This window comes from Salvia hispanica, chromosome 5 (genome assembly GCF_029641045.1).
Source record: "Salvia hispanica isolate PSC_SH4W2 chromosome 5, Shi_PSC_v1, whole genome shotgun sequence".
Classification (NCBI taxonomy): domain Eukaryota; kingdom Viridiplantae; phylum Streptophyta; class Magnoliopsida; order Lamiales; family Lamiaceae; genus Salvia; species Salvia hispanica.
The window spans coordinates 1,763,548-1,789,374 of record NC_142696.1 but is presented as its reverse complement, the minus strand read 5'-3'; the positions used below and the strand labels follow the sequence as shown (position 1 = coordinate 1,789,374).

The window sequence follows — 25,827 nt, the reverse complement described above, 5'->3', positions numbered from 1 at the left end:
TCCTGTATATATATACAGTGATTGGATGTGAGGCGCCATTCATCACTGAAACAGAAACGAAAAGTTCTCATTTATTTAGCTAATTAACCATGATCATGGCATTTTAAAAAAAAACGTTCAATGATGAAGGCAATTTGAAAACGTCTTGGAGAATAAATGTCAATTTAAATCCATAGTGATTGTTGGACGTGAGAAGCTTAATGCTTAAAACTTATAAATATTCACAATGATAACATTTGTAACCGTTATACTATTAAACTAAATCTAATCTTATCTAAATATATGTATAATCGCATGAATTAGTAGGAGTTACAAAAGCCATAACAGCTTAGCTTTCCTTAATTGCATTTACATCCTTTGCACAAAATTATCATTCAAAATGGCTCAAAACTCGCATTTTATATATGTATAGATACAATCATATGAATTAAATTTAATACTCAAATATATATACACACATTAGCCATACATGTAAAAAAAACAAAAAAAAAAAAAAAACATGACAATGTACTTCAAAATTTCATGTTTCTTCGGCAGCAAGCGCCACCCCAAAAAGAAACTGCCGCCGCCACCGGAAAATGAAATCCCAATACCACCATCTACACCGCCGCCTGAGCCACTGGCAGAATCAACACCACCATCTCCGCCCCCGCCTGAGCCAACAGAAACACCTCCGCCACCGCCTGAGCCAACAGAAACGCCGCTGCCTGAGCCAACAGAATCATCGCCGCCTGAGCCAACAGAAACACCGCCGCCTGAGCCAACAGAACCACCGCCGCCACCATCTTCGCCGCCGCCTGAGCCAACAGAATCATCGCCGCCTGAACCAACAGAAACGCCGCCGCCTGAGCCAACAGAACCACCGCCACCACCATCTACGCCGCCGCCTGAACCAACAGAAACAACGGCACCGGAATCACCGCCATCTGCGTGGGCGCCTAATCCAACGGTAAGACCGTGGCCATCGGAATATTCCGGATATGACTATTCATCATATGATTATGATCATCGCTATACATCGTATGATTATGATCATCGGAATTCATCGTATGATTATGATTCGCGGAATTCATCGTATGATTATGATGGGCTGTATTCGTATCAGCCGCAGCCGCTGCCGCAGTCGCAGCGCTATCCGTATCACGGCTACTCCTGCGAAGAAGATCCCAACGCCTGCATTAGTCAATAGGGCACGAGTTTTAAAAAATTGTTTTATAAATAAAATTGGCCTGTGTTCTCGTATTTATATATTGATTTTAGGCAAAATACATATTTTTAATCTTTATCTCATTAGATCTTTATATTTTTTTCACTCTTTAGGATACAATTTTTCATTTATTCAAGTCGTTGTACTTTTATTTTTTAAGTATTATCTTTCATCTTTATTTGATGGGAACGTTAATATTTTCATTATAAAGTAAAACATCATCTACTATATAGTATTATTTAGATAAATTCGTACATAGCTGAAAAATTGAATTACTATTTGGAATGTCACCTCAGAGGGGGGAATCGAACGTTTTTGGAAAGCACCGCGATTAATATTATATATAGTAGTTTTTATTAATATTTCTACACTGATTATATATAGGGATGATAAAAATAAAAAGTAGTAGTTTGATAAATGAACTACCCTACTTATTTGAATTTTCTGGAAAATTGTATATACTATTTCCGTCCTTAATTATGCGTACCATTTTAACTTGGGTACGAGTTTAAGAAATATAAAGAAATTGAATGGGAAAAATTAATGAAATACGAATCATAGTTATATATATAGACCCACCGTCCGTGAATAAAAAATGCGGATTTAGTTTTAAGAAATTGTTTTTGATCTTATACATATTGTAAAAAAGTTAATAAAACGCATAAGTAGGTACTTCTATTTTTACTCTTTATTCCAGCAAGTCTTTGTACATTTATGTTTGATATATTTCATCTTTATTAAATGTAATTGTTAATTTTTTATAATAAAATAACGCTTCATCTATTATTATTTAAATAAACTCCACATAATATCTTAGTTGAAAACTGAATTATTTGTTATGCCATAAAGGTTGATATTAAGTTCAAACAAAAAAATCTTCAATATGTTGCTATCTCTACCAAGGAATTTAGTTGGAGGAGTTGTGGAGAGAGGTTTTCAACACACTCATATTAACCTTAATTGGTTTATATTTTGACAAAACTCTTTTACCAAATTAATTTACAATTTATTATGAAATTTTATTAACATTGATATTAAACTAAAGGAAATCGATTAAATAAGGATTCAATGAAATAAAAACTACAACTATACAAGAATTTATTTTAAAAAATAGTATGAACTTGAATGCAATAAAACGATCGAGTTCGTCTTTGAGATAAAAAATTCCTAACATTAGTAAATATGATAAACCCTATCCGCACTATTTTGTCAATCCTAATTACATCATTACATTTGAAATTATGGAGTAATTATTAGCATGAAATTAATATCACAATATTATGTATGCTAAATTGTTAGTTAAGATAATTACCAAAAGACAATTACCAAATAGTAAAATGGTATGAGCGCATCACGCTCTCTCTTAAGACACATTATTTCTTTGTTTTGTTTTATTCACATTTTCAATTTTACATTTTACATAAAAATCAAAGCTTGATTTATCATTTTATTAATTTATTCGAAGTTATAACCCAAAGTTATACACAACACGAACTACTTGAGTTTTATTTTATGAAAATTGCAAAATAAGAAAATGTAGATAACATTTTTTAATGAATTGGAATCAAAATAAATCTATAAACTAAACAAACAACGCGTAATGCTCAAAAACATTGCTCACATAAGATATGCAGCATATCACAGTAATTAAGTGGAATACTTAGCATTTTGCATACCATTATATGAATTCACATATCTCTTCAATCTTCAAACATATATATAAACAAACATTTCCCATACTTTTCACAACACCTTAACAACATTCTCAAAAATGTCATGTTTCTGCGGCAGCAAGACAAAGAAAGTGCGGCCACCGCCATCTACGCCACCGCCTGAGCCACCGGTAACACCACCACCACCATCTACGCCGCCGCCTGAGCCACCGGTAACACCACCACCTGAGCCACCGGTAACACCACCACCTGAGCCACCGGTAACACCACCACCACCATCTACGCCACCGCCTGAGCCACCGGTAACACCACCACCACCATCTACGCCGCCGTTTTCACCTCAGAGGGGGACGAGTGCACCGTATTGGAATGCACCGGCGCCACCATCGCCGCCGCCATCGCATTTCTATCCGATTGACGGCCACTCCTGCGAAGATGATCCCAACGCCTGCATTATTCAGTAGTGTCGATCATGAATTAATATAATCTTTACTTATATGACTTTGCTTAAAAATTGTACTTCTTCCGTTGCTGTTTATGTATCCCATTATAATTAAGAAAACTCAATAAATTATAATAAAATGTGAATTATACTTTTATATATTAATTTTATGATAAAATACGAATGAAATGAATTAACAGAGCTGGAATATGATATTTATTTGAAACTTCTCTTGATTTTAAAAAAATCATCCCAAAATTCGAACCAATTTTTTTTAAAAAAAAAAGTCATTTAGTTTGGGGCATGTTAGGGTGCCATCATCCCTTAAAATAACACCATGCCACCATTCCTAGCCAATCATTTGTACATGTGGACGAATAATATGCTGGTCTTTAACCAGCAATATTTCTTGTCCAGCAATATCCGACACACTATACAGCAATCTATAGATTGTTTTGTAGTATTTGTAATATTGCTGTGTAGCGTTTATAATATTGCTGTATAAGCGGTGTCACGTTGTCAGTTTAAAAGGGTTGTCATTTTAACACAAACCCATTTAGTTTAATTCAGCTATTTAGATTACAGATATATTGCCCGCTTTATATTATATTCAAATAGTGTAAATAAATCTTAATACTACTCCACAGAACTAAGACTAAATATCAAATCTCATTATTGAAATTTCAAACTGCTAAAACTGATGCCACAAAGCAACCAAATTTAATCAATTATATCTATAACTATCATAATATATTTTGTCACATTAAGCGAAAAAAATAGAAGTAAAGACTGAATAACCAACTCAAATTTTAGAATCTTGTGTGTTGTAAAGACAGTACAAAACCGATTATAACAGAGATACACCCACACACAGAGACCTCAAGCAGTTCTAGTTGAGGGAAGGTACACTCTAATAATGTCTCTCGTCGTCGTTTTTCTCCGGCACGTTGGACATTTCCCCTGAGCAGCTATGGAAGCTTTGATGCACGCCTTGCAGAAAATGTGGCCACATTTTGTTGTCATCTCTTCGACTAGCGGGCCCATACAAATGGGGCAGCTGAATGTCGGCTCCTTTGGTGGAACGGGAGGTATAGGCACTGCAGCGCTTTTGCCACTTTCCCTCTAAAAATTCAAACACCATAGTGCGTAATAAGCTGAAACAAAAAAGCAGAGGAAAACGAAGGAAGGAAGGTGTGTTGTATGTTACCGATGAGTTGCTACTGCTTTCGAGGTTTATGTAAAGGTCGCAGTTTATAATTGTCTGGTTTGTAGGAACCCTTCTGCGCTTGTTGCGAGATGCTCTGTCATCTGTGAAAATGTCGAAGCATATCAGCAAGAAAATTCTATAATGTGAAAAAAAAAACAGAAAGAATGAAACAAGTATTCGAGAATGAAGTTCATCGACGAGGAGAGACGAACAGCTCGTATTTCAATCAGCAGTTGTATAAATTGAGCTAGTTCGTTTGTATTACTTGAACTAGTCACATAAAAAGGAGGCATTGTTACGACATGGAATTAGTTAGACGCATTCTAATGACATATATTCAAGAAAAAGGTCTAAAGACAACTATGTTAGGATTAGAATCCGAGAGGCAGAGGCTGATGTACTCGAAAGGTTCATTTTTTTCTATCAGACTTGTAAAGTATACGACACATAAGCTAAGCTAACATTCTTTTGTATCATAATTGCTCCAACATCAATATGATTTTCAGATACTATGATATACTTCTAATAAATCTACTTAAGTTGGGAAAACATTGTAAGTGAATAGCAACCACAATCCGCAAATGTATGCTTCAAATATGATGAATCGCACGAAGGAAATAGCACCAGCAAGATCACTAAGGTTTGAGGAACATAGTAATGACAAAGAAGAAAAAGTATATCGAGGTTACCATTATCCACATCAACCACGACAGTCCGCCCACGGTTCCTTCTGGCGTTGTTCTTGGCCTGAAAATTAAAAAAAAAACAGAAGCTAAATCACATGACTATACCGAAACATTATAGATAGGAAATAAAACTCAAATGCATAACAGGTGACAAGATTAAAGCAACACTCGCATACTTCTGCAAATGCCGTAGGCGAAGAGATAATAACGTCGTCATCAAGCGCCTCTACATCAATTGGCGGAGGCAGGGCGGTGGCACTTCTTCCAGCCTCCTGCCTACCGTGGGACCTAGTATGGTGCGAAACAACACCCTGCTCCCCGATTTCATGTGACGGTGGTAAAGCATTGAGATCAACATCCAGTGTCCGTCTCCTACTTCTAGCCCTTGAATACATCCTAATTTCCTGTGCATTGCTCATGATACAGAAATTGCTACGCCTCCGATCTCCTGAGATTCACCCATTGCAAACCAAACTCAATTCAGTTCATATAAATGCAATTACATAGAAATTCAATTCACTCACTAATGCGATTTAAACACAACAAGTTTGAATCTTTATCCATAAATCATCATTTCGTTGAACATTCAAAGGTGCATAAAGTAATTGAAATCAGCAATTTGCTCAAAATTAACCTAGCCACACAAAACCCTAAGATCAGAAAGAAACAAGAAATTCACCATAAACCTCACCGAAAATGAATCCTTTTAAGAATCGACCAACAAATTCGAAGATACAACAATCAAATCAAACGGATTGATCAAAGCACAAGCAAAAACAAAAACCAAGATAACGAAATACAAATTCTTTTAAAAATAATTGAACTCTCCATGGTAACCTAACCTGATTTCTTCGGTGAAAAGTAGAGTGCTCTTTCTATAACTTTTTTACCAACTTTTATGATTTGAAATCTTGAATTGGAGAGAAGAAGGCGAAGAGGGTTTCGATTTGTTAAATAGGGATTGGAATTTGGAATTTGGAATTTTTTTTGACACGCAGTAATTGTGAGTTTTGAAGAGAAGGAATTGGCCACGTTTCAGGGATGCCAATTTACATTTCGTCGTCAGCACTTACGAAATTTGGGCGCCGCTTTGTAATTTCATTTGGAAATTCAGACTATTTATTTTTAGAAATTTAGATCTTTCATTATTTCGTACTCCTAGAAATATAAATTAGGGATATTGATATCTAATATCAAGAAACTTTCAAAAAGATGAGTTTTTCCCACGAACTTTAAAATTAACAAATAATATCATGAACTTTATCCCGAGTTTGTTTTTTCCCACGAATGAAAAAATTCATGTTATTTTAATAGATTGAAGAACATTTTTGGAGGGTGTGCTCCAAGAAAAACTATCTTCAAAGATTGAAAAACTTGAAGCTTTCAAAATTGTTGTCAAGAAATTACGAAAAAAAAATCCGTATCATAATATTATTTGTGGGAATTTTTTCATTCGTGGAAAAAACAAACACATGGTAAGTTCGTGATATTATTTATCAATTTTAAAGTTCGTGGGAAAAACCCAACTTTTTGAAAGTTTCATGATATTAGATGCCAATATCCCTATAAATTATTAATGTGACGTATGTAAGTATTTATTAATAGTTTGATAAAGGCACTTTTAGTACGATTAAAGATTTTTTTTTTCTCTTTGTAAATTGGTATTTGTATAATTGTATTTATCATAAGATGGTAGAAATTGGGTAGCAAAATAGAAATTGTCAAATGCAATATAATATACTCCGTACAACTTGAATACAGAAGAAAAAATATATGGAAATAAATTTATTACAATTGGAATGACATAAATTAAAATTAAAACAGAATATTAATAAAAGTAGAGACAATGGAGACTTCTTTTTGAAAGACGAGATACGTTCTGGTAGTACTCTCGATTCATGTGCGTCGTCTGCGGAGATAAATTGAGCTCCCGTTTGAAATTAGGATCCACAATAAATTTGTTGATTTAGTCTAGCCCGCTCATTTTCTTATTCTTGTTGAAAATTGAGATCTTCTTTTCCTTTATTAGGTAACTACAAAATTTGAAAGTTATTAATCATATTGTTTCCGTATAATAATTGGTTTTCCATGTATTAACCTTATTGATAAAATAATAGTACTAGTAATACAAAATAAAATCTGCTAATGTGCCCTATTATTCAAAATCTTTGTTGTTAAAAAAGGACTTAGTTTTTACATTGAAAGCAATGAGATTATAGTCATATTATGATGTAAACAATATTCATTAGTACATGGTCACTTCTGTTACATCATAAATAAGGAGTAGTAGGATTAATACAATGGACAACTTAATTAATTTATGCACCATTGTTACATCTATATATTACTAGTTCAATGCCTCAGTAGTCAAATATGGAATGTATGTATGAATTTTTGCTGCAGATTCTTACACATCAGTATAATATTAATAGCAACTGCACAATTTACACTTCCAATTTATAAAGATGTCTAAACAAACGAGGACATATTCAACCATGAGATATAATCTTTCGAATCGAACGGCTATTTGTACACATTTCCCATCCCATCTGCTATAATCCAATGTTGGAGTTGTTTTCAAAGAAGAAACTATAATCTTGGAAGTATTCCATCTAGTAATTGAATGGTGATAATGTTACATGCAAGTTAACCAAGCATTAGTCTATTAGAATGCAAAAAAGAAGAAGACATCTATGAATAACAGAATCACAGTTAAGTGAAAGAGATACAAATAAGAAATGATGATCACAAATCACAACAGTTTCTCAGTTAACCTGATCATGAACGAATTCACTGCGGCCGCCTCCAAGACTATCCACGATGACTCAAAGAGCTCGTGGAAATACTCAGCTCCGGTCTCATCAGCTGCGCTTCTGAAGGCAATCCCGAACGCGTTTCCATTTCGTGCGCCAAGGCGTGGCTTCCCACATATGCCAACAATCAGGACTTTCCTCTGTTCCTCTGTGTAGCAAACGCATATCAGGGGCTTCATCCTTGCTCCCTTCTCGCGTAGAGCATCCATCAGGAAGAACCCGAATTTAGTTAGAGCCTGAGGGTGACATAAGAGCTTTGCATCAGCAGTGTCTTCGAGTTTTACCCATCTGAACTTACTCCCACTCCTTATCGACCCCTTCTTCGTTATGGCTGTGCTTCCTTGTCTCAGAACAGCCCGTTGCACCTTGATAGCCTGCCTCATTCCCAGCTCCAGCTTCTCGACGTTGTTGAGGGACAAAGCATCATACGCCACACCAAACTGTTTCGAGCCAGAAGATCCATCTGCCTCCACGAACGACTCTAGAAGAGCAGTAACCCCATACACCACATCTGCAGCAGAGACTTTCGAGCTATACCCGTGCAACAGCAGGAAACCTCTATAGTAGAAATCCCTGAGCCCAATCTCGGGTAGGAACTTTTGAAACATATCTTTCATTCTGTGTTTGATCTCTACACTCATGTATTGATATTTCTGTTTGCATTCTTCTCTTGCAAACCCCATCCGAGCCAAAAGAAGCTGCATATTTTTCAACCCGGGATCACTCCAAGTCTTCATTTTGGTTGCCACGTACGATGAGCACAGCATTGAGTCAAACAAGTTCCACTCTTGCAATAACATCAACTTAGGCTCGTCCTCATAAGCGATTCTGGAAGAATCGGGCACAGTAACCTTTGTGCCATCCTTGAGTGTGACGGATGTAATAGCATCCAAGTTCCCTGAGCTGTTAATATGCTGCTCGAGTTCCATAACCCCAGCCTGGTATCTCTCTTCAGTTAACCTCTCGTGTACGAACTGGTCAGTTAAAGCCACACAAGCCAGCCAGAGTAACTCATTCTTGTTCTTCCTTAGAGAATGTGACAGCTCATACATCAAGCATCCCGACGGCTTCCCATGGTACGTTCCCATATAGTAATAGTCTCTCTTCAACTTCTTAAACAACTTATCAGGATTCCCCTCATTTTCAGAATCTCTCCTCCTCTTTCTACCTACTTCCCCACCCTCCTCAACATCACTATCATTTTCATCCTCACTCTCCGAATCCTCCTCAACCTCACCGTCACTGTTCAACTCACTCGCATTCGCAACAGTGGACACATCGAAATCATAAACCAGATCGGCCTGGTTCTCATCATCCTTCGTGTAAAGCACCACCACACAGTCATTCTGGTCACTCAGATTATGCAAATGAATCGGCCTATGACTGTCAACAACGAAAACACGAGCTAAGGGGCCGATCTGCAGGTCCCTCCTAAGATCCCTATGGCAACCCCAATTAATCAACAAGATGGTTATGGGCTCATTCGCAGATGAGCTAAGGTTTGGCCCCGCATACTTGTGAATTTCCCTGAAACTCGAAACCGGGTAACAGGCATACCTAATTGAATCAGATTCAAGAACATGCCCTATGATTTTCAACGCACATAGTGAATCAGCATCCGAGGTTGAGGGGAAGATTAGAAGAGGGGCGGATGAAGCTGAGGCTATAGCTGACTGTCTTAGCCGTGCATAAAATGACTCAATGCTTAGCTCCCTCATCCCCAATTCAGAAATCGAACTCAATACTACCCCCAAATTAAAACCTAGATCCAATCAAGTAGAAGTAAGCAAAGGGGAAATTCTCCTTAATTGACTAACACAAAATATCAAATTATTTGAAACCCTCAATCAAGCAACAAAAGAGGGGCTTTCAACAATTGGATTCTACCCATGATTTTGCTAAGCAATAGCACATTCGATAACCCCATGATTAAAAGCTGCAATTCAAATCTCACCAGAAAAAAGACAAGTCTTTGCGGCCAGCTCCCAATCGATTAAAATGCACAAAGCGCAATCGATCATCTCAGTGCGAGCACAGACTGAGCTGAATTCAGGTGGCGCCGAAAAACTCGGCGGGAACTGAATTTGGGTTTTGGGAATTTACCTTAATTTCTCAGATTCAGCTATGGTGGCTGATTTTGGTCATTGAAAAATCAAAGAGAGAGGGAAGGAGAAAGTGGATTGAAACTTTGAATTGATTTGAAGTGTGGTTGCTGTTACGTTCGAATTGAAGATTGGAAATTCGGAAACGTTTTGAAATTTCGATTTGCCTCCATAAACTGGCGCTGAAATTTCGGATTTGAAGCCTGATTTTGTCTAATTGAATTTGGGCTCAGATGCTCAAATAATGGGGCTCTAAAATTCCAACTTTTGTTGAATTGGGCCAATCATAATTCTACAATTTATGGTCTAACTTTATTTAAATTTATAATTTTAACTTCACATTTTCGGTTTGTATAACTCAAATATGAATGTTTATTCCCATGCAAGTTTTTTTTTTTATTTCTTCGCATCTGAACAAGATCATTTATGTCAGGTTCCTTTTAACGACACATTTGATTCGAGCATTGAGCATGTTTTGGTATGATGTTAGAGCTGGACTATACATAGTCTTATATTGCGTGAATGAGTGACAATACAATCTCTTTTTTTTTACTTTACATTTTTATGTATGTGAATACATGAAATAGTTAAAGGTTGGTTTGTACAAAGGCCACAAAATAAAGAAAGTTGTAAGATCAAAGTAGAAAAAATCATCTAACACAAACAACTATTCTACATTCCAAAACATGGTACAAAGTGGGAAACGGTGTATGATGAAATGACTAAAAATGACTCGGAATATTACATTGATGATGAAGCACCAAATTATGAACATCTCATCACATTTATTACCAAAATAGATAAACAAAAGTGAGGCAGTCTTTGCATAGAGAAAGAGGAAGCAAAACGAAGGAGAATCGACCGTTGATTTTCTACCACCAAGGAAAGCAACATTTCTACATGTATGAAGAGCAATGAGATGAGACAAGGATCATATCAAAGGAAAAGGCGATAGATAAATAGATAGATGGATGAGTTGCTCTAACCTTAGGCTCGCTGGAGCGTTGCACCCGTGCGTATGATGCATGATGGTTCGTAGCAGTCGGGCCGTTCCCATTCCCGCCCTCATTGTTTCGATCCTCCCTCACTTTGTTGAATATGTGCGTGAAGTTTTCAGCCGACTGAGGGTCGTTCTCGTCCCATGCCCCAAATTTTGGTACCGCTGCTCCTTTTTCATTCTGCACCAATCAAACGAGGCGTTTACTTTGAGGGACAGACAATACATGTGGTAAGATTATAGAATCAAATAAAATTCAATCCACCGATCTATATATACGGTGGGTCGGCCTATATTATTTTTTATCTATTTAAGTTGACATGCAAAGTGGATGGACCAAAATGAAAGTCTTACCGCTTCATCCGAGCGAGTTGGCCTTAGGCGCGACCTAGAAGGCGTGCCGTGGCTACTATCATGGCCTCTAGAACCTTCCCAAGCCGGGGATCCGGTGCCTCGCCCCATGGCATTGATGGCTTGAGGGCGAGGTTGAGGATGGAGAGGCGAACGTTCAAAGCTTAACTCTGAGCTTGTAGTACTAGGCCGTGCAGAGCGGCCAGATCTTTGGCCGCTACCACGGCCACTACCATAATTTGGCTCATTTTTATTAAATTGCCCAAAATCACCGTCTCTATGCTCAGGGGCGGGCCTAACAGCCCGCCTCCCAGTCGGCTCCTCCTGCCTGGCTCCCGATTTTGCATAAGGAGGGGGAGGAGTGGCCGGAGCAAGAGGCGAAGGTTCGAGATGAGCGAACATCTCTGGATTCTCTTGTGGATCGTTCGGGTTTATCATCTTTCCTCCCTTGTTTTTCCTTGCATTGTTGAAGTAAACGGTGTAAGGAACGTCGTTTTGTTCGTTTTCCCAGTTGCCAAATTTTGGGACATTTGACCTTTGCTTCTGCAACCAATAAATGTGAATAATCGCTTTAGATATATGACGTCATTTCATATGATTATGCTGATGTCATAAGTTCGAATCCCTATTTGCTTGAATAATGCATTAACCTATTTTTATCATGGTTTGTGATTGATCAATTGATTCAATAAAAATCCAAATTTCAACATAATCAAAATAGATACAGCCAAAAATTCCCCAAAACTCATTCCTAAATCCTAACCGGCCACAAAAGCGAAAAATTTATATAAATATCAAAGTGAAATCCAAGTTTAGGTGAAAAAAAGACAAACAAATTTAGCATAGTAAAGAAAAAAAAACTTGATATTTCCATAAATAGAAACTTTTGAGAGAGAGAGAGATTCAAACTCACTGCCATTTTTCTTGAGCTTCAAAACCCAGAAATCAGGAGAGGAGAAAATCAAAGATAGGATTCAAGAATTCAAGAAAAATTGAATCTTTTTATGAACCCAAAACACGAAATAGCACGTTGTGTTGAAAGCTCCCACCAAGTTCGATGAGAGAGAGAGAGATAGAGATGGAGAAGAAATGAATTGATGTCTAAATAAGATGAAAAAGAAGAAATGGTAAGAGGTTGATCAACCGTTGACTAAGTGCCACAGGTAATGGTTGACTATTCTCTAGGCATTCACCAAGTCTTTACTCGTCTTGAATATTTCTTTTCCCCTATTTATCAATTAATCTACTTGTCAAATTCATCAATTTCACCCACGATTGCTACACCTTTTATTCTTGTACCATTAGGATTTACTTGTTAAATTAGGCTCCTTTCGTCCGCAATTACACGTCTTATTTTCTGACGATTCGAAATCTAGAAAATATCTTCGCAATTACACGTCTTACTTTCTGACGATTCGAAATCTAGAAAATACCGAAAGAATGTGAATGAAATTAAGCTAGTGTAATAGTGGTCACACTTTTATTATGAAATTGAAATGCACGTGATCTCTAATTATCATATGGTAAACATAAAATTAGATTAGTTTTAGCCGATCGATCAAAATGACATGTGTAATCGTGTATGAAAATTTTAGGTAATTGTCAACACTTTTATGGGGTAATATAATAAGTTTGTTTCTGATTTACAAGATGATGTCCAAAATTCATTTTCAAGTGTGCATATTTCAATAGCTCATCACCAACTTCAGTCACACATGCAGTTGCACCATATCCTATTTTTTTTTTCCATTTAATGTATTATAATAAAAATCGATACATATATAATAAATCTAAAATTAATATTGGCGGCTAGGGTGGACACCCAATTTCTAATTATATATGTGTAATCTTATTTCTAATCCATATTTAGCAAAATAAAAGAATGATTCATGTTTGTGCTTACCATTAAACTCTCAACTTGTGCCAGCAAACACCAACTTGTGAGAATATTTGAGTCCATCAGACAAAATGTAAATTTTTAATAATTTCATGTACCTTCTTTCAAATAGTGTATTTTGAATATAGCAACATGTCTCTATAGTTTATTGCCTAGAGAATTAAATTTAATGATATGGTCAAATGATATTGAAATTAGCTATTGAAGGAATAAACAAAAAATGCCATGCTTGCCACTAAGGTCTAGCCTATTTAAATAATACTCGTATATATAGAGTCATAGACCAATTCTATTGGGCTATAAGATAGCACATGCATAAAAATACAAGTCAGAATTAGGACTGGGGAAAAATACCGAAATACCGAAATACCGGTCTTATCATACCGAAAAAATACCAAAAATATCGAATTTTCAGTATACCGTGACTTTCGGTACGGTATAATACCTTACCGAAAGATTCCGATAAGGTAACGGTATGAATTTTCAAATACCGCGCTATACCGCTGCATACCGATATTCGGTATATACCGTAAATTAAGGTATATACCGTAAACTAAGGTATATACCACAAAAATATAAACATAATTATATATAAAATATATTTTATATATTTTTAAATTATAAAATCTATTGTGAAATATAAATATAATTATGAATAAATTATATTTAATTTATTTTTAAAATTATAAAATATAAATAATATTCTAAATACTCTAATTTTCTATTTTAATTGATGTTGAAAGTTAGGTATACCGCAAAAGTAAGGTATACCGAACTTCAGTACGGTATACCGAAAATGAGGTATGGTATCGGTATGGAAATTCGTCATACCGAAAATAAGGTATACCGAAAACTTTGATAAGGTAAAGGTATGACTTTTTCGCATACCGTATTTACGGTAAGGTATACGGTATGATGATTTCGGTAAAGTATACCTTACCTACCCACCCCTAGTCAGAATTATATATGTAGAAAAACTATTTAAATATTGTTAGATAAAGATGAGATGGGAGTGGGTCATCTTATTAAAATTTATAAGTATAAATTTCATGGAATTTTAGGACTAGCCCATGTCAAAGGCCTATACATATATTAATCAACTTGATAAATATATTTTAACTTTCTATAATGCATATGCATCTTTGTAGTTTAATTTGGCGTTTTACTGAGAGGAGTGAATTGAAACATTCTATTTTGACTATATTCGAGGTCGAATGAATAGTAATATTTTCTGATTTTGATCATAAACTATTTTTTTAATCCAACTGCACGAAATTTCTAATTTTTCTCAAATTGTATAATTTCGATCAATTTTTTTTAATACATCAAATTTAGCTCTTTTGTAAATTGGACTGATTGAAATTTTTTCTATAGAACGACTTTTTTTAATTATATGGTTTAGACAAAGTGTAATATCTAGAATGAAGCATAAATTTTAACAGAGATCATGCATTCAGATATTTATGATTTTTGTCGATCAAATTGTTGTTGATACGGTATTTTACAATATTTATTGTAGCAGAATCACGATTTGTTAACACTGATGTTAAGATTAGATGCAATCATATTAAGTTTTAATAAAACATCTAAAAAATTTGGATTAAATTCAAGAAAATCACTAAATTTTGTGTATTTACAGACAAATTACATTCTTATAATGCAAACAACGACATTATTATAAACAATTGTTTTTGTTGCATTGACATGATCAAAATCTTAAAAATGACAAAGTTACATAATATTAAAATATCAAGAATACGTAATTAAACTCCTAGATAATATCCAATTCTTTCTGGAGTTTTCCAATCATCTTCCAGTGTACTTCTAGCTGTTGCGGATTCATAGTACTTGTGTCTTTGGTATAGGCCTTAAACAACACATCATACATCATGCCTTTGTTCGCGTCCTGAATTCCTGCTTCGGTCACTTGAGGCAACGCACCCTGAGCTTTTCCTTTGTCTTTGTTCTTTATCGCCTTCGTTCCAATACATGCGATATATGAGATCATACACTTAGATAATTTATTAATCTAGAGATCTAAATATATGGTTGGCCAGACCATCTTATTTTTATCTACTTAAGTTAACGTGCAAAATTGATAGACTGGCATACGAAAAAAAATATAGTACTAGATTGAAAATTAATGAAATATGTAAGGGAAATGAAGTCTTACAACTTCATCCGAACGAGTTGGCTTCAAATGTGACCTAGAAGGTGTGCCATGGCCACTATCTGGGCTTCTAGAACCTTCCCAAGTCGGAGATTCGCTGCCTCGCCTCATAGCTCGAGGGTGGAGAGGCGAATGCTCAAAGCTAGACTCCGAGCTTGCAGTACTAGGTCGTGTAGAGCTACTATACCTTTGGCCGCTACCATGACCAACATAATTTGATTCATTCTTACCCGAAGAAGTATTGAATTTCCTAACATCACCATCTCTTTGCTCGGGGGCAGGTCTAATAGTCCGCCTCCCAAATGGCTTCTCTAGCCTAGCTCTCGATTTTGGGGGAGGAGAAGGAGGAGTGGTGGCAACAAGAGACGAAGGTTCTAGATGAACAAACATCTCCGGATTCTCTTCGGGATCGTTTGGGTTTATCATCTTTCCTCCCTTATTTTTTCTTGCACCGTCGAAGTAAACTGTGTAAGAAACATCGTTTTGTTCGTTTTCCCAGTTGCCAAATTTTGGCACATTCGCCCTTTGCTTCTACAAACAATAATTATGAATAATCAGTATTATGTCATTTAATACACGTAACATGAAATATTATCAAGATTTCATGTTATGCATTTATTACTATTTCGATACACGCGATAAATGCACACACATGAAATCTTGATATTTCCATAAACAGAACTAGAAAAAGAACGAAAACAACAAGTATGAGAGAGTGAAATTGAAACTCACTGCCATTTTTCTTCAGATTCAAAAGAATCACAGCCCAGAAGCTGCAGAGGAGAAAATCAAAGTTAGGTTTCAAGAATTCAATAAAAATTGAGTCTTTGTATTAAACCAATACACTAAATAGCACGCAATGAATTGATATCTTAATAAGAAGAACCGTTGACTATTCTCTAGCACTAACCATATTGACCAAGTCCTCACTTGCCTTAATTTTTATACCCTCAATCATTCTACTCATGAAATTCATTAAAATATTTGTCGAATGCTATATCTTTTATTCTTGTCATTGTCCCGTAGAAACCTAAAAAATGGCAAGGGATATTTTTTTTATTTAATTAATTATTCGAGTCATTTAACACTTAGAAATTGGTTGAAGACATTTTCTTATTTAATTAAGAATGTTAACGTATGTTACTAAACACATTACCTACATTTGTAAAAAGTATAATCATTTTTGTCTTACAACTACAATTAAAGGACACTGATGAAAGTGTCTCAAAAAAATAAGGTAATAGACAATTATGTCTTCAACTAAATGACGTTTTCCTTTGCTCCAAATTTAGTCACTTTTCCAAAAAAAAATCAGCATAATTACGTCTCTAATTTATATCGATAGTCAATCTTAAATTCAAAATCACTAACCATAACAATGTTGATCAACAACTTAATGTTGGTGATTTTGTGAGGAATATTTAATTATTTTTGTACCTTCTTTTAAATTTTATAGATTGAATATAGCAACATGTATCTATTGTTTTTGGCAAGAGCGAAAAAAATTAATGACATAGTCAAATGATATTGAAAGAATAACAAATAGTATTACCGTGCCTGACACTAAGGTGAGGCCCATTTAAATAATATAGACCAATTCTATTGGGCCATAAGATCTGTCATTCATATTTTTATACAGAAAATTTACAGGTCAGAATTCTACATGTATAAATATTAAATACTACCACTTAATAATTGTTAGATGAATATGACATTATGGTATGGTTGGCGTTCTCTTTACCAAAAATTATGAGCATTAAATTCATACCACATTTTAGCATATAGCCTATTTCAAAACCAATTTAACCTATACATCCTTACATTATATTCCCTAAAAAATGACATCTTTATTATTTGGTTAATAATTGAATTATTATAGTCATTGATTTTATCAATCTTATCGCAATCTAAAAAAAAAAAAATTCGTTTATCAGTTTTATCATCTTTCCAAAATGTATTGATATTAACAATCAATATTTAGACAAGTGTTCTTAAATAACATCATCTTATATGTTATATATAGTTCAATCGTTGGAGTGAAATTCAATAATAAAATTGATACAAGTAAATTAAATAAATAGGAGTAATTTTAAATAAGGTTGTGATAGAATTGATACAAATTCTAAAGATTCGAATAAAACTAAATTAAATTATTTGACGACATGAGTCAATTACTTGAGACTGAATCCTAAAATAGAACACTGTAAAATTTAGGATTGACTCCTAAATTTGAAGAATTGAATGCTTCCACTTCACTTCTATTCAAAATCATGATTCATGCTCTCAAAAAATACTCATCTCACCATCATAAATGTTTTTGACTGATTTAAGCACACACCTCATCTCAATTCACTCTGCTTTATTTGATCGTCTTTTTCCGCCCTGTAAAGCAATGCCATCCCACTAATCCCAAAAAGAACAAACCTTTAATCTAGATAATGGAAAAATAACCAAGAGGGGAGAGGAGTTTTCAAATTGTGCACTGTTTAGCTCTGCAGCTATTTTTTTTTCACAGATCTGTGGCCTTTTAACAAACCCTTTGCATTCATTCTACTGAAAGAGAATTGGGGTTTTACTTTCTTGAAAGGAGAGGATAAATAGGATTTCAAGATTCTCCTCTCTTATAGCAACTGCTTCAAAGATTTGATTTTTTTCATTAATCAAGAAAAACGATTTGCTCTCCGCCCTTTTTTTAGCTTGCACATTTCTTGAGAAAATTAACCTGAAAAAGGTGTGGGGTTTCCTTAATTCCCATGAAAACTGAGCCCCAGTAAAAAAAATTGAAACTTGGTTTAGTTTTGTAGGACAGTTGAGATTGTGTTGTTGCAAAGATGATTCCTTTGTTCTTTCTGGTTGTGTGCGCGGAGGGTTTGGTTGCATTCCTTTTAATGGTGAAGATTGGTCCGTTGAGGGAGCTTGTGATAAAGGGTTTGGATCAAGTGAAGATGAGGAGGGCTACAGTTCTAACCATTGCTGGAACTATCTTTGCCATTTTGCTGTCTGATTTGTATAGCATTCTCAAGATTCAGAACAAGGGCACCAAACATGGCACTATGACGCCAATGGATCAAGTTATTTGGAGGACAAACTTGCTTGAGGCAACTCTCATGGGTATGGTTCTTGCATTGTTGGGTGATTCATGGATCATGTTTTCTTGTTTTAGCTCTTGATTCATGTGTCCTTTTCAATTTTGTATTGGTTGGTTCATGTCTATGTTAGTTGTATGATGTAGTAAAATGATGGGGTTTATGTTTGCTGAAATTGCTTCATGGATCATGCTTTCTTGTTGATGCTTATGTTTTGTTTGTTAGTATTGATGTGATGAGAATGAGTTGGAAGAGGCAAAGAATGGGAGGAAGCGAAATTGTTTGGTGAAAGATTTGATTTTTTCACATTATCTTCTTGTGAGGGCTTAATCACCTTAATTTCAGTTTGTTTGTGTGTGATTCAATGTTATCCTTGTTCTAATTTTCCCTAAATCAACGATGATCTTATCCAACTGGCATTATTGGTTGCTTCACGGATTTTGGCTCTTGATTCATGTATCCTTTTGTTTGGCTGATGTCTATGTTAGTTGTATGATGCAGTAAAATGATAGGATTTGTGTTTGCTGTGGTTGTCTAGAAAAGAATATAAGTGGATGCTACATAAAGAGTTCTTGTTGATGCTTATGTTTTTGTTAGTTTGTTGCTTAAGAATGATGTGATGAGAAAGGGCTGGAGCAGTCAAATAATGGGAGGATGTGAAATTTTGTGGTGAAAGATTACATTTTTACATTTTTTTTCTATCTTCTTGTGAGGGTTTATGGCTTATTCACATGATTTCCAGTTCGTTTGTGTGTGATTTAGTGTTATTCCTGTTCTCATTTTCCCCACAACGATGATCTTATGCAACCCGGCATTGCATTTGCTGTCGCTGATGCTTATGTTTTAGAAAGAATATAAATGGATCGTACATTAAAAGTTATTGTTGATGCTTATGTTTTTGTTAGTATGTTGCTTAAGTAATGATATTTATGATTTTCCGGTGAAAGATTCGATTTTCACAATTTTTTTATCTTCATGCAAGGGTTTAGGGTATAATCACATGATTTCCAGTTTGTGTGTGTGATTTAGTGTTGATTTTGTTGTGAAAGATTAGATTTTTACGTTTTTGTTTATCTTCTTGTGAGGGTTTAGGGCTTAATCACATGATTTCCAGTTTTTTGGTGGGTGATTCAGTTTTATCCTTGTTCTCATTTTCCCTAAATCAACGACAGTCTTATCCAACCGGCATTGCATTTGCAGTCGTCCCTGTTTCGTTTTTACTGATATATGAAGGAGAGAGGGGAAGGGAGGAATGATGAGATTGAATTGTGTCATTTTTCATCTGAATTATTTTCTCCGTTTCTCGGGTTCTTGACTGATATGCATCATTGTATACAAAAGTTGTATTTGCAGTCGCCTCTATTCGTTTGTGTGTGATTTAGTGTTAGCATTCTTATCCAACCGGTATTGCATTTGCAATCACCTCTGTTCCGTTTTTACTGACATGAATGATGAGATTGAATTGTGTCATTTTCATCTGAGATTGTAATGACTGTGTATGATCTCACAGGCTTTTCTCTGTTCCTCGGATTCTTGATCGATCGAATGCATCATTACATACAAAAACTAATCAAAGTAAGGAGCAACACCGGTGCTTCAAAGCAAGAAGTCGAGAATCTTGAGAAAGAGAAGCTTCAGCTGAAGGCGAAGGAAGAAAAAGCTTCTGCTGAAGTCAAGAAGCTGAAAAAGGAGGTTTCGAGTTTGACTGAGGATTTGAATAAGCTCAAGCTGGAGTCGGCTGAAAAGGACAAGAAAGTCGAAACAGCAGAAGGTCACGTTGCTGCACTCCAGAAACAAGCAGCGGATCTACTGCTGGAATACGACAGACTTTTGGAAGACAACCAAAATCTCCAGAACCAGGCTCTCGGCTACAGAAGATGAGGCGATTGCTGGTGAGATTCGAATGTTGAAATTTGATTCAGCAACGAAATGATCGTTGATTCGCGGTGGCATGGGATGATCGGAGGAGAGGACGTTAGCAGGGCACCAAATGTGTTCACCTATTATTCTGTCAGTTTCAGAGATTTCAGCTGTGAATGCTGTTGTTAGACTTTTGATTTTGATCTAAGTTATAATCCAGTTTATTTGAGTTTTGACATTTATCTAACCTTAAGAGCATCCGCAATGGTTAATAGGTCAGCCATAGGCCAGCCATTCTCTCCTCTGCCACGTCAGCAACACTAAACAAACCACCTGCCACGTCAGATTTAAGCCAGCCATAGGCCAGCCGCAATAAAAACAATTCAAAATATACTACATTTACGGAATTAAAATTGCGATATACGGAATTAAATTTACGACACATATACGGGAAAAATAATCCATTCCATTAAAAAAAAAGTACAAAGATTTAAAAAAAGAAGTACATGATTTTTTTTTTAAAAAAAGGGCTTCAACACCCGAGCCCCGCCACTCTCTACTCCTCATCGCCGTCGCCGTCGCCCTCCTCGTCGCCGCCGCCGTCTCCGCCGCCGCTGCCGCCACCCGTGGTATCTGAGCCCACGTCGGAACCCCCCAGCCGTGACCTCGCGATCTCTAAATCAGCACGCATGCTCTCGAGCATCTCGTAAAGAAACCTCTTCTCCGTGGGTCAGTGGCGTTCTTCCACTCTCGGAAGACCTGTAACATCTGAGCCCGCGTTTGGTTACGCGAATGGAGAGTGTACTCGAGTGGGGCGGCTGGGAGGGCGGAGGACTGGACCTCGCGGGGCGATAGGGGGGATCCGCCCCTCGCAGCCCGCTGCGCCCGCTTCTGTCCAACCGGGCGGGGGCGACCAGTAAATGAAGGAGGGGATGGAAACTCCTCAGCATCCGGGGGGAGGTCGTGGGATCCGCCGCTGCTGCCGCTGTAGTCGCCGCTATAGTTAAGTCGCTGCTTCTTCGGCCACCCAGCGTCGCAACCGCCCGGAACTTCTCCGAGTCCTTCAGCAACAAGAAGCACTCCCAGAAGGTGAACTCCTTATACTTCCCCTCCAAGGGGAACTGACTCGCGGCTATCCTCCGGGCGTCGTCCTCTGTCTGCCCACTTCTGAGCTGACGGAGGGCGTTGGCGTACAAATTCGCAAAACGGCCAACCGCGGCCCTGGTGCGCTCCCACCCCTTCCGGACCTCCTCGTTGCTGAAGTCCTTCTCGTGCGGGCAGTGCCTCTTATAGGCAGCACTGATCTTCGCCCACATGTTGACGACCCGCTGGTTGTTCGCAACCAGTGGATCGTCGCACACCTCCAACCACCCCTTGGCCACCGCGGCATACTCATCCTCCGTCCACTTCCTCCGGCCGGTGGCAGTGGGCTGCGATGACTCGCCGACCGCCTTGCCCTTCCCCTTCCCCTCGTCTTCTTCCTTGGCGCGGCCGGCGTCGCTCGAACGGGAGTATCATCGTCCCCGAGATCGATCCCCATATCATGCAATGACAGAAGGTTATCGCCAGAGAACTGCGTCTCCACCGGGGTCGACGTGTGAGACGAAGCCGTCAAAAAATCAAGCGAGGGCCGATATACCGCGTCCCCTCCCGGTGACCCCTGCACCCCCCCTGGCATCCCGGGATGCAGCGGCATCCCCCCCGGCATCCCCCCTTGCCACATCATCCCCATCATCTGCTGCAACATCATCTGCTGCTGCATCTGGGGCATACCCCCCACCCGGGCGCTGACTGCCCGCCGCTCCCCTGCTCGCCGCCCGACATCCCCCACGGCATACCCCCCGGCATACCCCCCTGGTTCCCCCCATCGCCCCCCCGGCGCACCAGCCATCATCCCCATCATCTGATTCCAAGGGATGTTAAATCCCGGGCCCATCTGCCCCCATCCAGATCCCACGGGTACTGTGGGAGTCTGAGAGCCGCTCGTCGCCGGACTGGACTCGTTGTTGTGATCCATCACTCGATGATGCTCTTGAACAGAAAGTTAGAGAGAGAGAAAACTCGTTAAAACAAGTGGTGCAAATGAAAATGAAACGAAAATCGCGTTTATATATGATTTAAAAAAAAAAAAAAAAAAATCAAAAATCGGCGCTGGCCGATCGGGCTTCCACAATGGCGGCTAGCCGATCGGCTAGCGTTTCGGCCAGCGACGAGCGATCGGCGAGCCCACGCCGATCCGCTCGCCGATTTTGCGCTGGCCGATTGCAATGGTTCGGCTAGCCGATCGGCCAGCGCGACGAATCGGCTAGCCGGTCGCTAGCCGACCATTGCGGATGCTCTAATAGGCTTCATGATTTTTTTACTGCTCGAGTTTTAAGAAATGTGAAGTGAAGGAAAGTTGCTGAAAAAAGTTTGTCCAATGTGGGTCCCACCTTTATATTAATTTTATGACGAAATGTGAAAATAATGAGTTAATGGAATGTGACGTCTCTTTACCATGTATAGTAAAAGTAAAATGAGACGAGCATTCTTGAAGTGATGAGCTATTTACTTCTGTCGTCTTCATCTTCCTCGAATCATCGCTACCAGTAGTCACTACAAGAACAGCTACTGTTCTTGAAATGATGAAATCTCTTCGCATCCCTCACAACGATTTCTCTCTCCGCTACAATCGACATGAACTTGATCGCCTCATGGCAATCCCCGCAGACTCTCAGGTTCTTCGTGATCAACAGCCTCGTCCCCGGCCTAGTCTTCAGAATCCCGAACGCAATAGCCAGCCTCTCGCTGTGGTTACGCAGCATCTTCACCTTCACCTCCTCATCCTCGACGCGGTGCAGCACTGCCTCCGTCTTCGGAACATACCCCAAAGCCCTCATCTTAGGCTCCATCTCCTCAAGAATCCCCAAAATCTGCTCATACTCAGGGTGGCTCTTGTCCTCAACCCGAAAAGCATGGAGCTTTCCAGAAACTTCCGCCACGCTGTATCCCGGAACCTTCTTCATCCCGGCAGCTCTCATCGCTCGCCTCACCGTAGATACTTCTTCCCAATTCTTTGCTGCAGCAAAGAAGTTTGAAACAAGGGTGTAAATCCCAGGGCAATTTGGTTTCAGTTCTAGAACTTTCTTGGCTGCAAATTCTCCCACCAAAATCTTGTTATGGTTGAGACAGCCAGACAGAAGAGCAACCCAGACCGCGATCCCGGGTTCGCATCCCGTGTCCTCAACCAAACCCCGAGCTTCCTCGACTCTCCCGCCTCGAGCCAGAAGATCAACCAAGCTAACATAATGCTTCTCCATTGGCTCCACCTTGTAGTCCCTGATCATGGCGTCGAACCAGTACCGCCCCTCGTCGACCATCCCGGAGTGGCTCAGGGCTGAGAGAAGCGACGCGAATGTCGCATGATCCGGCCTCGTCCGCGCCACAACCATCCGGCGGAAGACCGAGAGCGCCTCCTCCCCTCGCCCGTGGATCCCGTAGCCCGCGATCATAGCGTTGTAGAGGATCCCGTCGCGAGCACGCGCCTTCTCAAAGAGCGCCCGGGCGCGGGGCAACGAGCCGCACTTCGCGTACGTGTCGACGAGCGCGGTTTCCACGGCGCGATCCGTCTGGAGCCCTCTCCGGACGACGAATCCGTGGATCTCCAACCCCGGCCTCGAGAAACCGAGGTCGGAGCACGCGAGAAGCGCGCCCACGAGCGAGGCCGAGTCGGGCTCGAACCCGTGACTCTGCATCTCAACAAGAAGCATCAGAGCATCACCAGGATTCCCATTTCTTGCATAACCAGAGATCAAAGCACTCCAAGAAACCACATTTCTTAATCTCATCCTCCTAAAAATGATCAAAGCTAAATCCAATCTCCCAATCTTGGCATACATATCTACAAGACTAGTCTCAACAACAACATCATCAACACAAAACAATCTACAAACCAAATATCCATGAACAGAAGTAGCAATTCTCAAATCCCCAACGCTAGCACACGCCTGTATCAACCCGAGCATCACCACTCCGTCCCCTTCCAACCCGTCCTCCCGCATCCTCCGATACACCTCCAGCGCCTCCCCCGCCCGACCGCTCCTCGCCAAGCCCGCGATCACCGTGCTCCACGACACAACGTCCCGTCTCCCCATCCCATCAAACACCCTCATCGCCTCGTCCATCTCCCCGCACTTGACAAACAGATTCAGCACGGACGAGGCCACGAAGACATCGCCCCCGTATCCGCATTCCACGGCGTCTCTCCAAATTTCTCGGCCCGATTCCAAGTCCAGTGAGGTGGTGCAGGCCTTGATGGCCACCGTGAAAGTCGAGCTGTCCGGCCGGATTCTCGACGAGATCATCTCTCTGTAGAGGGAGATGACTTGAGATGGAGTGTTGAGGCGGGAATGGGCGATGATGAGGGCGTTCCAAGAATCCACGGCTCGGGTTGGCAAATTGTCGAACAGTTTGTGGGCAATGTGAATGGCGCCGGTTCGAGCGTAGGCTGCTATTAGTTGCGGAGGGTTGATGGATAAACCTGATGTGATCATCAATGCGTGGAGTTTGGAGATGGATGCATTGCTTCGGCAGCTCAACAGAAGAGATTTTAGAGACCATTTTTGTAAGAGCATTTGATGCTTGGAGAAAATATGTTTCAAATTCGGACACTCACCATAAATAAAAGATGTGAATCATGTGATAGAACTAAACAAAAATAAATTCTTAAATTTAAATTTCGACATATTAATAATAAAAAAATAATTATAATAATAATAAATGAATGATCGCCGTCTGTGGGAATCGAACCCACGACCACGTGGTTAAAAGCCACGCGCTCTACCAGCTGAGCTAAGACGGCTTGTTAGTGTTCACTTTTTTGTTTTATTACATACTTTAATTTTAAAAATATTAAATTTGTTTACATGTCATTTTTAAATATCTTAATAGATTCATATTCAAAGGGAGCATAAGTACGTAACAATAACTTGTCAATCTAAAATAACAACTTGTATTGCTACAATAACTTGTCAATCTAAAATAACAACTTGTATTGCTACAATGTGCCAAAAAAAATATATGAGATTTCAATATATAATCCTACAAAAAGGGAAAATGGAATGCAATTAATGAGATTTCAATATATAATCTTTCATTCACTTGTCTTCTCTTTCCCTTTCCTGTCCTTCTCTGCATAGCTGCATACAAAAATGAGCATGTCAAAATAAAAAAAGGATCAAGAAATTCCAAAATCAATTCAAATCAACATGAGGCTTACATATAAATGTCATCATAGGGACCGAGTTTCAGGACACCCTTCATTTGGACTTTAGCAGTGTAATCCCCGCCCTTTCCTT

General features: G+C 38.7%; 6 protein-coding genes and 1 non-coding gene across 8 annotated transcripts; 1 reads left to right on the top strand and 6 right to left on the bottom strand.

Annotated features, from left to right (window-relative positions):
* Positions 1-4,105: 4,105 nt before the first annotated feature.
* Positions 4,106-6,295, bottom strand: LOC125187176 (RING/U-box superfamily protein). 2 transcript variants are annotated; one of them, XM_048083705.2, is made up of 5 exons: positions 6,058-6,292; positions 5,392-5,663; positions 5,219-5,276; positions 4,530-4,630; positions 4,106-4,444 (listed from the first exon to the last, which is right to left on the bottom strand). In XM_048083705.2, the coding sequence occupies exons 2-5, from the start codon at positions 5,632-5,634 to the stop codon at positions 4,202-4,204; spliced, it is 645 nt and encodes a 214-aa protein (XP_047939662.1). In that variant the 5' UTR covers positions 5,635-5,663; positions 6,058-6,292; the 3' UTR covers positions 4,106-4,201. The 2 variants fall into 2 exon arrangements, with proteins under 2 accessions (XP_047939662.1, XP_088914350.1); XM_089058224.1 differs by having other exon boundaries at positions 4,106-4,630; positions 6,058-6,295.
* Positions 6,296-7,685: 1,390 nt separating this feature from the next.
* Positions 7,686-10,650, bottom strand: LOC125188027 (uncharacterized). The gene has a single exon (XM_089059462.1). The coding sequence runs from the start codon at positions 9,744-9,746 to the stop codon at positions 7,968-7,970; it is 1,779 nt and encodes a 592-aa protein (XP_088915588.1). The 5' UTR covers positions 9,747-10,650; the 3' UTR covers positions 7,686-7,967.
* Positions 10,651-10,785: 135 nt separating this feature from the next.
* LOC125188028 (RPM1-interacting protein 4-like) lies at positions 10,786-12,569 on the bottom strand. Its single transcript, XM_048084761.2, has 4 exons — positions 12,392-12,569; positions 11,482-12,021; positions 11,117-11,308; positions 10,786-11,026 (listed from the first exon to the last, which is right to left on the bottom strand). The coding sequence occupies exons 1-4, from the start codon at positions 12,395-12,397 to the stop codon at positions 11,003-11,005; spliced, it is 762 nt and encodes a 253-aa protein (XP_047940718.1). The 5' UTR covers positions 12,398-12,569; the 3' UTR covers positions 10,786-11,002.
* Positions 12,570-15,042: 2,473 nt separating this feature from the next.
* LOC125188030 (uncharacterized) lies at positions 15,043-16,354 on the bottom strand. Its single transcript, XM_048084762.2, has 3 exons — positions 16,278-16,354; positions 15,549-16,076; positions 15,043-15,350 (listed from the first exon to the last, which is right to left on the bottom strand). Exons 1-3 carry the CDS (start codon positions 16,281-16,283, stop codon positions 15,147-15,149), a joined length of 738 nt encoding a protein of 245 aa, XP_047940719.1. The 5' UTR covers positions 16,284-16,354; the 3' UTR covers positions 15,043-15,146.
* A 1,487-nt stretch (positions 16,355-17,841) lies between these two features.
* Positions 17,842-20,731, top strand: LOC125187476 (uncharacterized). Its single transcript, XM_048084074.2, has 2 exons — positions 17,842-18,656; positions 20,142-20,731. Exons 1-2 carry the CDS (start codon positions 18,377-18,379, stop codon positions 20,510-20,512), a joined length of 651 nt encoding a protein of 216 aa, XP_047940031.1. The 5' UTR covers positions 17,842-18,376; the 3' UTR covers positions 20,513-20,731.
* A 1,628-nt stretch (positions 20,732-22,359) lies between these two features.
* On the bottom strand, positions 22,360-25,202 carry LOC125188026 (Tetratricopeptide repeat (TPR)-like superfamily protein). Its single transcript, XM_089058492.1, has 2 exons — positions 22,988-25,202; positions 22,360-22,522 (listed from the first exon to the last, which is right to left on the bottom strand). The coding sequence occupies exon 1, from the start codon at positions 25,102-25,104 to the stop codon at positions 23,074-23,076; it is 2,031 nt and encodes a 676-aa protein (XP_088914618.1). The 5' UTR covers positions 25,105-25,202; the 3' UTR covers positions 22,360-22,522; positions 22,988-23,073.
* A 56-nt stretch (positions 25,203-25,258) lies between these two features.
* Positions 25,259-25,331, bottom strand: TRNAK-UUU (transfer RNA lysine (anticodon UUU)). Its single transcript has one exon. It is a non-coding gene; the product is annotated as a tRNA-Lys (tRNA).
* Between the last annotated feature and the right edge of the window lie 496 nt (positions 25,332-25,827).

Excerpts from the sequence above, each read along its gene's own strand:
- LOC125187476 (XM_048084074.2), top strand. The coding sequence starts at position 18,377 with ATGATTCCTTTGTTCTTTCTGGTTGTGTGCGCGGAGGGTTTGGTTGCA. Across the intron at positions 18,657-20,141 it reads GCTTGAGGCAACTCTCATGG|GCTTTTCTCTGTTCCTCGGA; the intron begins GTATGGTTCTTG and ends ATGATCTCACAG.
- LOC125188028 (XM_048084761.2), bottom strand. Across the intron at positions 11,309-11,481 it reads CAACTCGCTCGGATGAAGCG|AATGAAAAAGGAGCAGCGGT; the intron begins GTAAGACTTTCA and ends TGATTGGTGCAG. Across the intron at positions 11,027-11,116 it reads AACGCTCCAGCGAGCCTAAG|AAATGTTGCTTTCCTTGGTG; the intron begins GTTAGAGCAACT and ends TCATACATGTAG.
- LOC125188026 (XM_089058492.1), bottom strand. The coding sequence starts at position 25,104 with ATGCTCTTACAAAAATGGTCTCTAAAATCTCTTCTGTTGAGCTGCCGA.
- LOC125188027 (XM_089059462.1), bottom strand. The coding sequence starts at position 9,746 with ATGAGGGAGCTAAGCATTGAGTCATTTTATGCACGGCTAAGACAGTCA.
- LOC125188030 (XM_048084762.2), bottom strand. Across the intron at positions 15,351-15,548 it reads CAACTCGTTCGGATGAAGTT|GCGATAAAGAACAAAGACAA; the intron begins GTAAGACTTCAT and ends ATTGGAACGAAG.
- LOC125187176 (XM_089058224.1), bottom strand. The coding sequence starts at position 5,634 with ATGAGCAATGCACAGGAAATTAGGATGTATTCAAGGGCTAGAAGTAGG. Across the intron at positions 5,277-5,391 it reads CGCCTACGGCATTTGCAGAA|GCCAAGAACAACGCCAGAAG; the intron begins GTATGCGAGTGT and ends TTTAATTTTCAG. Across the intron at positions 4,631-5,218 it reads CGTGGTTGATGTGGATAATG|ATGACAGAGCATCTCGCAAC; the intron begins GTAACCTCGATA and ends ACATTTTCACAG.